The sequence below is a fragment of the Triturus cristatus genome, chromosome 12, assembly GCF_964204655.1.
Source record: "Triturus cristatus chromosome 12, aTriCri1.1, whole genome shotgun sequence".
NCBI lineage: Eukaryota > Metazoa > Chordata > Amphibia > Caudata > Salamandridae > Triturus > Triturus cristatus.
Window position 1 is genome coordinate 19,808,070 of NC_140595.1, and position 12,766 is coordinate 19,820,835.

Below are 12,766 nucleotides of genomic sequence, written 5' to 3' on the forward strand. Positions count from 1 at the left end.
AGCGTGGCTGTGGTTCGTTGGGTACTTTCCTTCACATTATATGGGAATGCCCTGAGGTGGCTCGCTTTTGGCGTCGGGTGCATGCCGTAATGGAAGAGGTCACTCATGTTGCTCTGTTTCCAGAAGCTAGGAGATGCCTGCTGAACATGTGGGAGCCAAACGATTATAATGTGGCACAGACGCAGTGGGCGACTTTGGGAAATATGGTGGCTAAACGCAACATTGCACAGTTATGGGGTTCCCAGAGGCCGCCCACGGTCTTGGTGTGGAAGGAGAATATGGATTGGTGCATGGTCAGAGAAAAGACGGTGTATGTAGCGAGAGGCAAGCCTAGGAAATGGACTGGGGTGTGGGGGCCGTGGAATTCTTATCGCGGAGACATCTGTGCCCCTCCTCTGGCTATTGTATTGGATGTCCCTTTGTCCCCCTAGCTGCACATTCCTCATCTATTAGGTTATGAGTAGGTTACAGTTTGATTTTTCCTCTGTTCCCGGGCCCCCCTCCCTTCTCGGCCGCAGGTCATTGATTTCCTACCCCGGGGAGCGCGTCCTGATATTCACAATGTCTTTTGCCTTGTTTGTGTGTAATGTTAATTAGTTTTAAATTGAAAACTGAAACCGTATTTAGTATTGTCACTCAACTACTGCTTCTGCCTACACTGGGAGTGTTAATGGACTGACTGGGATCCTCTGATTGACCAATCTGTATAGCGGTGAAATGACACGTCTCATGCTAATTAGCGGCCGGCCCAAGGGGTTGTAGGCCCATGTCTGTAACTCTTTGAAGTCAAATAAAGGTTTCTTTTAAAAAATAAAAAAAATAAAGTCTGCATAGCAGGCTCTAGGAATCCTGGGACTAGAGGCAGTAGAGACCTGGTTGACGATCGATGGTGTAAGGTCTCAAAGATAACGGATGTGGAGACCGTCGGGACTGACATACTGATGTTGAGTTTTTTGGCCCCTCTGCAGAGAACGTCAGTGAAGGTTCCGATGTCGTCAATCGGAGACACTCTGGATGGTGGTGTTGCCGACAGAGTTGGTGAATAATCCTTGATCGACGATCTGGTGGATCTGGAACATGTTGGTGATCTTCGTCTCCTCCTCTTGGGAGAGGAAACATGATGCGAGCGAGACCGCTCCCGTGATCTCCTGTGGCGGGAGGATGGTGACCTTGACCTTCTCAGGGTTCTGGATGATGCCTTTGGAGGAGGACCCCTGCAAACTCTCGAGGGAGAGTAGGTGAGTAGGTGCGAGAATACTCGGAATCAGACTTCCCTGATCAGCACCGGTACCTTCCAGCCTTCTTGGTGAAAGATTGAAAGGATGAGACTTCTTCGCCGCAACCGGAGAGCCCTCTGGCGAAATCTGGACAATGTTAATGCCCGGGGATGATGAAGTTCTTCTCGACATCGAACGTCTTGACCTCGACGTCGACCTCGCCCTCTCCGTCACCTCCTCTGAGACGACTGCAGGATTTATGTCTCTCGACGTCGACCGATGCCTCGACGATCACACCAACTGTGCCGTCTCCAACGTCGATCTCATTGGCGTTGAGATAGTGGCAGATCCTCGTCCTCACGAAGATCTCAACGGTATCCTCGACGTCGAACGCCCACGCAGGCGAGTGGGAGGTTTCGACGTCGATCGTCTCTAGCGCTTCTTTGACGTCAACTTTTTCGACGGTGAGCACCTCGACAGTGACAGTGATCTCGACATCATCAGTCGGTAAGCTCTCGGCAGAGTCTTCGCTGGCGAACCCCTCGACGCTGACCTCCGAGAAGGCGGCGGAGTGTTCCTTGCCGTTGACAGATGTTTCGACGTCGACGGGTGCTTGTCAGGTCTCTCGGGACCAGTATACTTCGAGCCCGAAGTATGTCTCGATGTCGACTTACTTTTGTGCGACGATCTGTCCCTCGACGCTGAAGAGTGTTGTGTCTGCTTCTTCGACAGCGATCTCGATACCGATGGCCAACAGTCAGGGATCTGTTTCATTCTGGAGAATGGAGAGGTAGAGCTTCGCCTTTTTCGATGTTCATGATGAGAGGAGGGTTCTTGTGAGCCCCCAAGACCACTTTTGTGATGGTTTTTACCTCTCTCCAGCAAGGCATGGAGCCTATTCTTCACCCTGTCATGAAGAGTCCTTTAGAAAAACGCTGACAATAATTACACGTATCAGGTAGGTGTGAAGATGGCAAACACACGATGCACACATAGTGCAGGTCCGATTTTGCCATCTTTTTACCACATGAAGGACATTTGTTAAATAATGCTGTCATTCTGAGTATGGTAAATTGTCAGAAATTTTAAGAAAAGACACCCAGCAGTAAAAAATGTCCAAAAAACAAGAGAAAAAAACAATTTCTTATTAATGATAATCAAAAACTGTCGAGCACAAGCTCCAGGATCCTCACAGAAGGAGCCGGAAAAAAGAACTGACCTAACTGTCACCTGTGGTGCCTGATGGGAGCAGAGGAGCTCCTGTAGGTCTTAAAGGCACGGTGTCCAGGGTCCTGGAAGCCTTAAAGGCAAGGTGCCAGTTTTTTACTGTACTGTGATGTTTATTCATCTATGCAGCCTATGGGCAACTGCCTGCCTTTACCTATTTTCTGTGTTGAAAATAAAGGTTTTCTTGTATGACACTATTATAGTGTATGTTCTCTATTACAAGGTGTATGTAGGAGATTATTTTTGTACAAGAAAAACCTATGTAGTTTTGGAATTTTCCCCCATTGGAACTATGTTAGGCTGCATATTTATGTACATGTATATATGTATGTCGTGGAAGTGCTAGACGCTTGTGCCCCCAACATACACATATATATGTATATTTTTTATATCCTCTGGGCGCCGGCACGTGGGCGGGGATTATTCAGTGCTTATGACTATTGATGAGTATCCCCTGGAAGAGAAAGTGCTGCAATATTTGCATTCCCTGGGTTTGTGATCAGGGTAGAGACAATAAAGGCACTGCTTGTGGGGGTTTTCAGAAAACAGCCTACACTTCTCACAAGTCTTACCGGGCCTGAAAAACCTATTTTATGCTCTGGTATCTTGAAAATGAGAGGTAAAGACACAAAACAGTAGTACCTTGAATGTAGCTGAAAGATGGAGGTCAAAGGATGAAGAGAATAACTGTCACTGAGCAGAACTCAGAGAGACTCCCTGTCAAACAATATGCTGTAAGAAATATGAGGTATGGTGGCGCAATCAATCAATCAGCGTTGGTAAAGTGCACCTACTGACCCGTGAGGGGCTCCAGGTACTAGGGGTAGGGGAGCGGCTCCGTAGTGTGCTGGGGTCACCTGAAGAGCCAGGTCTTGAGATATTTCCTGAGCTGGGGCAACGTGGGAGATTGCTGGAGGTGTATGGGTAGGGTGTTCCAGGCTTTGGATGCGAGGTAGGCGAAGGACTTTCCTCCCATTCTAGTCTTGCTGATATGAGGGACGCAGTGGCGTAACGAAAGTTGAAAGGGCCCCCTGCAAGGTACACAGAGGGGCCCCCGCTCCGGAATTAATCCGGAGCTCTCCGGTGTGAGTACAGCGCTGAGGGGGCCCCCTGCAGCTCGGGCCCCCCCCGCACAGCGGGGAATGCGGGGGCCTGTGTTACGCCCCTGGAGGGACGGTGGCCAGAGTGCTGGGCTGATCGTAGGTGTCTTTTGGGTGCGTGGAAGGAAAGGCGACTGTTCAGGTATGCGGGTGCGGTGTTGTGAAGGGCCGTGTATGCTTGGATGAGGAGTTTGAAGGTCATTCTTCTTTCGACTGGAAGCCAGTGGAGATCGCGCAGATGTTGGGTGATGTGACTGTGACGGGGGATGTCAAGGATCAGTCTGGCAGCGACGTTCTGGACAGTCTGGAGTTTGCAAAGGAGTTTCTTGTTGATTCCGGTGTAGAGAGCATTGCCATAGTCCAGTCTGCTGCTAATGAGTGTGTGTGTGACAGTTTTTCTGGATTCGGATGGGATCCATCTGAAAGTCTTTCGGAGCCTGCGGAAGATGTTGAAGCAGGTCGAGGATACAGGGTTGATCTGGCGGCTCATTGTAAGTGATGAATCTAGTATGATGCCGAGGTTTCGAGCGTGGTCTGACGGGGTGGGGGGAATTTCGGGGGCGTAGGGCCACCAGGAGTTGTTCCCTACGTAGGGGGTGGAGCCAAAGATGAGGACTTCTGTCATTTCTGAGCTGAGTTTCAGGCAGCTGTTCTTCATGCAGGTGGCAACGGTTTTCATCCATTTTTGAAAGTTGTGTTTGGTGATGTTGCCTTTGTTGGTGAGGGAGAGGATCAGCTGGGTGTCGTCGGCGTAAAAGACGATTTTGAGCCCGTGGTTCCTGACTATGGTTGTGAGGGGGGTCATGTAGACATTGAAGAGGGTGAGGCTGAGGGAGGAGCCCTGGGGCACTCTGCAGTTGGTCTATGACCGTTAGAGGTAGGGAAAGGCTCTGTAGGGGAAGGTTGCTCTGAGATCTCTACTGTGATTGGCTGAACTTTGGATGTTATAAAATGAGGTTGAAAGGTTGTTAAATTGTGCTTTTCTTTTCTATGGAGGTCTATGGTAATGTCTTCAATGCTGCTATTTGTACTGTTGCAGTAGGACTCCCGCCATGGCAATGGGGAAGATTCAAGTAAGTATAAAAGATAAAATACTGGAAAATCCTGATTGCACCCTGTTACGTCATTTTTATTGTTTGTGGCTTAACAGCTTTTTTGCATGTAATCATTTTATTACACAAACACTGCTTTTAACTAATACTTTCTGTCTTTACTAAAAGAAGCCTAATTTGGTAAATTACTTTGTGGGACAGAGCACAGCCCTGTTTTGCGTCCCTGAGAATGAGATAACAGTAACACTGAAGTGTTTGTGATTCCTTGGTGCACTGGATACACCAAGGCGGCCATCTTGGGCAGGAAAAGTCAGAACTAGCTGGTTCTGAGGTCATTAAAAGGAGGGAGCATGCAGTTAAGTCATCACACTGCCTCACAGGGTTGATGTATGTGGTGCCAATGTCTTTTTGAGTATTGAAGCCCGATGTTAAATTTAATTTTCTGAGCATGGAACTCCAGTCCAGTCGGGCTTCTGTAGCCTTTCCTCACAGAGGGGAAACATAGCAAACTATTCTACTGCTAAACATGAGGGATGAGTGCTGATGCTCGCAGGTATTCAAAATTTACAAAAACTTCAAGCATGTGGGAGTTAGGGTGCTGGTTCCTCTAGTCCATGCCGCTGAAAGACATTGATGCAGACATCAGGTGTAGGCAGCCTGGGCACAGAGCTTTCTACTCTGGGTTCCTTACCTTTCCGAGCATGGATATGTATTTCAAATGGCGTTCCTCGAAGAGCGTGGGGTCTTCATAACCCACAAGGCTCGTGGAGGGCCACAGACTTTCTTTTGCTTGTTGATCCCTTGCAGGCAGGTCTGCCAGAAGCTCATAATCTGAAACAAGATGAGAGGTTTGGATGTCAAGCAACAGTGAGGTTACTAGTGAGTTACACTGATAGAGCACAGTATTGGGGCTATAGAGTGTGATAGAGACCTCCTTGGACTCCTGAGAATGCCTGTCACATAGACCCTGGCACTGGGAAGTGTCAGTGTCATACATAACCTGCACTGGGCATAATATGAGTGATTTGTACCTGGCCCTCGAAACAAGAGATGTATTATAGACCTCAAGAACTGGAAGCAATAGGTGTGAGAAGGACCCCGAACAAGTGTTCCAGTGTATGTGATATGGAGCCTGACACTGGATACAAGAAGTGTGATATGGTTTCTGGAAATGCAAATAAAAGGCGTAATACAGACTCTAGACCTGTAAACAATACGTATAATATTGATGGCAGAACTTAAAAAACATATAATATGGACTTTAGAACAATAGATGTATTTTAGGATCTAGAAATGGATACAAAATGTGTGATATGGACTCTAGAACTAGAAACTACTGATGTAATTTGGGCTCTGGTAGCCTATAAAATGTATATTATGGACTCTGAAGCTGGATGCAAGCAGTGTAATATGGACTCTGGCACCGGATACAATATTTGTAATATTGACTTTGGCACTTGATACACAGGTATATTATTAACTCTGGCATTCTATACAAGTGTTGTAATATGTACTCTAGAACAAGATACAATATATTTATTATAGGCTATAGAACTGGCTACAAAATGTGTAATATGGACTCTAGAACTTCAAACTACTGATGTAATATGGAATTTGGCAGCCTGAATAAAAGATGTAATATGGACTGTAGAACTGTAAACAAGCAATGTAATATGGACTGTGGCTGTGGGAAAGTATGATCTTTCTGGCATAGATACTCCCACTTTTTGCCTGGTGTTAATGTGTTTTATCTGTAGTTCACTGGGATCCTGCTAAGCAGGACCCCACTGGCAGTGCTCTCTCCTCTAAATTCTCTGGTAAGTACTTTGTCCACCCCACAATTGATATACTGGGGTATCATTATCAGTCCCTAGCAAATGGTACTGAGGTATCCAGGGCATTGGTGCAGCAGAGGTCTCCTATGGTCTACAGCATGTATTATTGCCACCCATAATGGCCCATGCAAACTGTGTCTGCAGAGCTGCCATTGCAGTCTGTCTGAAATAGTGCTTGCACCCTTCACTTTGGATATAAAGTTTCCCGTATATGCCTGTCACTGCACATCTAACCTATAAGTCACTCCTAAGGCAGACCCTTCAGGCCCAAAACGGGATGCATATTTCTAAGTGTGTGGTTACCCCTGCATGAGCAGAGGTATCCCTACAAACCCCAGACTCCATTTTCTGGGCTTTGTAAGTGTGGGACAGCCATTATAAGGTATGTAGTGGACCCTGGCAAGTCGAGATGTCTAACTACATAATGGTTGCTGGGAAACTTGGTCATGTTTGGTATCAAACATGTTGGAATCATGTGACTACATAGATTACAGAGTTAGTTGCTTGATACCATGTACTGGGCGGCTCCTTAGAGGACCCCCAATACATACCTGTGTAGCCTTACAGAGTCTACATGCCAGCCTGCGCTGCTGCTGACCCTGGAGAGTGTTCTGACCCCCTGCAGATGAGCTTAACTCGGCCAGGGGAAGCTGAACAAAGGATTTTCTGCAGAGAGGTGTGACCACCTCTCCTTTAGAATTAGGTAGGGTGGGGGCACTTCCGAGCGCCACCAGACTGCCCAGAAGGGCACATTTGGTACCCTCCAGGCATAAACCAGTTTTGCCCAGTTCAGGAGCCCTTGGAGTGACCGCCCTCTGTCCAGCTCCTCCCTAGGGAGGTTCCCAGAGCTTCTCCAGGTGACCACTTGATTCTGCCATGTTGGATCTTGGCCCCTGGGAGAATCTGACTGGCCAGGACAGCTGAGTAGCGTCCCTCACCCCGTCTGATAGGCAGGTCACCAGAGAAGAGGTCCTTCCCCTTTTTAGGGTTACTTAGGGCTGTTCGAAGGGTGGGTCCTTAGATTAGTCCCGACAACAACTTCTAGAACCAACTGCCATCACCTGAAGATTGTTCAGAGACTCTTCTGCTGGTGGACACTGGAACTCTGCTGTTCTTCAAGCCAGGACTGACGACAAGACTGCTCTCCGTAGGAAGAATCCAGCCTCTTCAAGTTCAGCAACGCCATGGCAGTGCATCCTTCGAGTCACCAAGAACCCAGCCTGCGTCCAAGCCTTAAGGAATCTCCCTTGAAGTAAAGGAATCACTTCCTGGCATCTGCAGGCACCTCAATGACCGGTTTGCGGATCCTCTTGTCCAACGGGCATGACCCGGCTCTGCATCACAGGTGGTAGTTTGTTGGTTCTTTAGAGGCCTGACCAGCCTTCTCTGCAAGTTGGGAGACTGTAATCCCTCTCCAGTCAACGTGGACGCCTCCCTGTGCACCGCCTGTTTGGCGTTACCAAGGCTTGCTGGCTCTCTTCACGGAAGACCTTCAAGCTTTAAGGAGCCCCTGCCTCCAGCACTGACCAGTGCTAAGCACGTCATCCTGTCTGCATCCTTTGCATCGTGGGCCTTCATCTCCTGTCGTCGGCTGAGGCTTCCTTGTGACTTTCTGTGCCTGCTGTCAGAGAGTCCTCAAGGGGGCTCAACCAATTCCTGCTGATTCTCCATCATGCTGAGGGCTGGTCCTGACTTACCCTTGCTGGGTTAGTCCCTCGGACCTCGCTGGTCTGCAACCAAGCATCTTCTCCTACGAACTGCTGTTTGCGTTTGGCAAAGCCACTGACCTTCCTGCACTAGTCCACCAGCGTGGAGCAACTTGTGAGAGGCTCCTGGGTTCCTGTAACGTCGCCTTGTCTCCACAGCTGCTGTTTCTTCGACTTTGTGCTACACCAAGAACCTTCAACTAGGGCTGGTACTGTGCTCCTGTGCCTCCTGGTCACCTCCGGGTGGTTTGGACTCTGTCCCCTCTGCTTTACGGTTCTTCTCATCTGGATTCTTTGTCCTGGTTCCACCATCCTGGTCCATGAGACACTGTAGCACCTGTACTACCACAACCCTCCACTGGCACCTACGGAGGTTTCTGACACCATTTCACCCCTATGCACCCGAGCTCCCTGGTGCAGGTATCCGTATCTTTTGGGTTTCTACAGGTGGGGTGACTCTTCAGCATTCCTTGATTCAAGTGGTTCTTTTGGGGTCCTTTGGGAAGGGCCCTAGAACTCCAAATTTTCAACCACAGCTTACCCTGTGTTGTCCTCTGGAAGTCTGACCCTGTGTAACCACTCAGCACCTGGGAGCATTGGGTTATTGACTACTCACCTTGGGTAGTTCCTTGCTTCCGCTGGGGTCCCCCAACCTTTGGTACTAGTTCTATTTTGGTATTCACCTCTCATCCCACTATCTTAGTATACGGTTTGGCTCCCCGGTTGGCCTCTATGTGTTTTCCTTTGCTATTTATCTCTTTTCTAAGTATTCTTTGTGTGTAATTGATATTTCGAGGTAGGAGATATACCAAGTTAGTGTCTAATGTGTAGTAATAAAAATAAAGTATTTTTATATTCACCTGGTTCTTTCTTGTGTTAAAAGCTTACTGGCCGACTACAGTAGCACATGCAACTGCTTTACACCCTCCAGAATAAGCCTTAGCTGCTCTCCACAGCTACCCATTGAGAGCTTTGGTTTTCAGGGATCTAAACATTATCACAAAGGGTTGCCTGGACTCAGTGCACAGTGCCTCACCATAGGTGGACACTATATACTGAGCCAGCCTCCTACAGTGGCACTGGATGGAATAAGTGTAAATGGACTCTGGGACAGAATCCTGCAGCAATGGGTAACCCAGATCCTGGCCAATGCCCAGGCAGCGGCAGAATATGCTTACCATCCACCTTGAGCAAGCTCAGTGAGTAACAAGAGTCAGGGCGTGCAGTTTCTCCTCCTAGCCAGACCGAGTTCAGCCCTCACCTGAAGTGATGAGACTGTTCAAGTCGCGGATGATGGCCCGGAAGGATGGACGCAGCTCAGGGCGGTAGTTGGTACACTGGGTGATGAGAGTAGACAGTTCCATCCACTTGGGAGCTGGCAGCTGGAGCTGCTTCTGGAAAAACTGCAGCTTCTGTGGAAATGCAAAGGAGAGGAGACAAGCAGGGGGTAAGAAGTGTGCCACCTGCCACAAGGCCTGTCGCTAATGTCAAAAGCAGAGTAAGTACCTTGAAGAGAATAGGTCTAAATGTGTGTGCGCGGGCGGATGTGTGTGTGTGCACGTGTGTGTGTATATGTGAGGCCCATTTCATACTCATTATTATTAATACGTGATATTCTCAGTATTTGCGATATATTTTACTTTTCTTGGTTTAATAATTTTCGATTTTATGTATGGCTTCACTTACAGACGTTTCTTTCCAAGCTCTGTTTTTTTTCACGTTTTCCGCATTAACGGGCAGAAAAGCTGTTGAATTGAGAAGGGGACGGAGCGCAACTAAGGGGAATATTTACAAGCTGGCGAAAAAAATTATCGCCGCTTTTGCGTCCGTTTTCGGCCGAAAAGCGGCGATAATTTTATCGCCTAATTAGCAAGCTCACGCTAACGCGTGAAACCTTGCTTTAGCGTGGGGATTCCTAACGCCCAGCTTTGCATCTCTAATGAGATGCAAAGTGGGCGTTCCTGACCTGACATGACAGGAGAAATGCCCCACGCTATGAAGCATAGCGTCAGGAAAAGTAGCGATAACCCCTATTATCGCTACTTTCCTTATGCCTGCTTCAGGACTGACTTAGCCATGATATGGAAGGTGGATATCATGGCTAAGTTTGTGAGTCCCTATAAGCAAGCTAACGCCACACTACGTGAGATTATCGCTGGGTTTCCAGCGATAATCTCACGTTAGGAAGTTAGCGTGAGGATTTCTATCGCTGAGGAGATAAGCGTTGCTAATAGCACACTATCTCAGCGATGAAAATTCATGCTACCCGGCGATAATTATCCTCACTCTAAGAGCGCTGAGCGATAATTATCGCCAGTTGTTGCTGATATGCCCCTTAGTGCCTCCAGGCAGAGGGAGTCGTCAGGTGAGCACAGTCCCTGATGGTATTCAACACAACCAGGAACCTTATTTTATACAAGTGATACGAGGGGTTTTTTTTAGAATGGGGGGGGGGGGGAAGGGCTGTCTCAGAGAAGAGGTCCCAGGAAGCACCAGGAGGCCCCTCGAAGTAGCAGCTCTAGGCTTCTTCCTACAATGGCCGCTTCCTCACACCTGGCCAATAAACCTGGATTGCTCGGTGGTAGTCGTTCTTGAAGAAGTTTGAACTCCCTCCTGTTGAAACCACAGAAGTTTAAAAAACAGAAAACTTGCAAGGGCCCCTTCTGCGGTCTAGCCCCAAGAGTTTGGAACGCACTTCCACCTGAGATCAGAAAAAGACCCTCGGATCCCGCATTCAAAAAAGAAGTTACATCTCTTCTGTCGCACAGACTCCTATTTTAGCAACGACCGATTACTCGTTACTCAGTGCCAGGTTACTCAGCCTCTTCACGATCCTGTGGGCACCTTCGTATTCTGACTCTACTACGCCGAGGGTTTTATTGTATCTATGTTGCTGTTTCGCCTATTCCTTATTGTATTTTTCCCTGCAAGTGTTACTTGTTTAATATTTTGTACAGCGCTCTGATGCCCAGATGGGTCATGTTCGCGCTATATAAAACTCCTCAAATAATATAAATAAATAAACAAACTCAAGTCAGCCTACAGCTGTGTAGGAAAGTTCACTCAACAAACAAACACCTGAGCGTGAGGTAACTCACAACTTGGACAATCCGGAGTGCCAAGAAGCTATTCAGGTGTAAACCATGAGCTGTGCGAATACTAATACCATGACAATAGGCACAAAGAGAATGAAGTAACTGTAGGTGAGGCATTTAAAGCACGCGCAATAACGTGGCTTAACACTACAATTTTGCTGGAAAATATTTCGAGAAACTATTTCTGGAACATGAGTGTGAGCGGATTTAGGAGTACTTCCGTATGGACATGGACGCTCTCTCACAAGTGGCTGTATCATGATTGATACCAGGAAGTAACCATATGTGATTAGAATCAGAAGCCGCGCCGCGCAAACATGCACCTTTTTTCCCCTGAGGGAAACATTTTTCTGATAAAGAAGGAACTCCCCCCCCCCCCCCCCCCTACATGCATGAGTGATCCGCCCCCCTGCCTCCCTGTAAGGGGTCTTTAGCCAGCTCTTGGCTACAGAGAAACCTCTGACAATTTCCAAGGTAGGGAAAGGGTGAGGGTTTTGAATCCCACAAACGTACACGTGATGTGAACATTCTGAGCCGTACAATGCAAACCACGCTGCGTGCGGCCGACTCCCCGCCCATTGAATGGACTGCGCTCGAGGCAAACAAATCCACAGCAGTAGAACCAGTTGCACCTGACAGTGGCGGCTCCTCTGCTAAGGCGGAGCGGCGTCGCCTCACTGCTTTCTAGCTGTGAAATAAAGGAAAAATAAAATCATAACAACTAGACCTTATTATGATTTCATTTGCTCCTGGTCTGGCTGCTTTGCAGGGCGGCTCCGCTGACAGAGGAGCAGGAGCAGTGGTTTGCCCACTCCCGGCCGCGTCTGGGTCCGGCCAAACATTCATGCGCACTTTACATGCTCTCTACCCACGCTGCCTGGGTGGAGAACATGCCCAGGCTCCCACTCCCTGGCTTAGAGCCGAGCCATGGCGCTCAGACCAATCCGCTGTAAGGTAGGTGGTTTTTTTCTTATTATTTTTAGATACATCCCCATAGCCGCCCGCCCCCCCCCCCACCCACCGCACCACTCCCAAGCCGTGCCGGCCGCCACTGGTCTGGAGCCCTGTTGTAAGTCCCCATCAAGTGTAATGTAGCTTTTTTGGCCCATTAACCAGTGTTTATGGACAACAATGTCTTTGTGAATCAGGCGCTGTGCGATGAGGAAGCAGGGATTGAGTATGATTCAGGTTACTACAATTATTTCATTCTGAGGGCAAGTATCGAGTAAGTTATATATAATGGTTATAATAATAATGATATTACTACTACAACTGCTGCTGCTGCTACTACAGCTGCGACTGCTGCTACTATCACTGCTGATGCTACTACTACGGATGCTACAAGTGATGCTACAACTACTGCTGCTACTACTCCCGCTACTGCTCTTACAACTGCTACTCCTACTATTACTACTACTACAACTACTGCTCTTACAACTGCTACTGCTGTTATAACTGCTACTTCAACTGCTGGTACTACTACAACTGCTGCTCCTACTACTGATACTGCTACAACTACTTCTACTGCTGCTAC

General features: G+C 48.1%; 1 protein-coding gene and 1 long non-coding RNA gene across 5 annotated transcripts in view; one reads left to right on the forward strand and one right to left on the reverse strand.

The window, feature by feature from the left end:
* The window catches only part of LOC146772231 (uncharacterized), a 229,598-nt gene that overhangs the window by 150,695 nt on the left and 66,137 nt on the right, over nucleotides 1-12,766 (forward strand). The gene's annotated exons all lie outside the window — the stretch shown is intronic.
* JAK3 (Janus kinase 3) overlaps nucleotides 1-12,766 on the reverse strand; it is a 280,492-nt gene that overhangs the window by 132,552 nt on the left and 135,174 nt on the right. For all 3 annotated transcript variants that reach the window (XR_014972378.1, XM_085639762.1, XM_085639763.1), the window contains exons 17-18: nucleotides 9,399-9,549; nucleotides 5,288-5,427 (exon numbers count right to left, since the gene is read on the reverse strand). Coding sequence is in view for 2 of the 3 variants with exons in the window: in XM_085639762.1 (XP_085495888.1) it covers nucleotides 5,288-5,427; nucleotides 9,399-9,549 (291 nt within the window). In the remaining variant the exon portion in view is untranslated. The remainder of the gene's footprint in view (nucleotides 1-5,287; nucleotides 5,428-9,398; nucleotides 9,550-12,766) is intronic.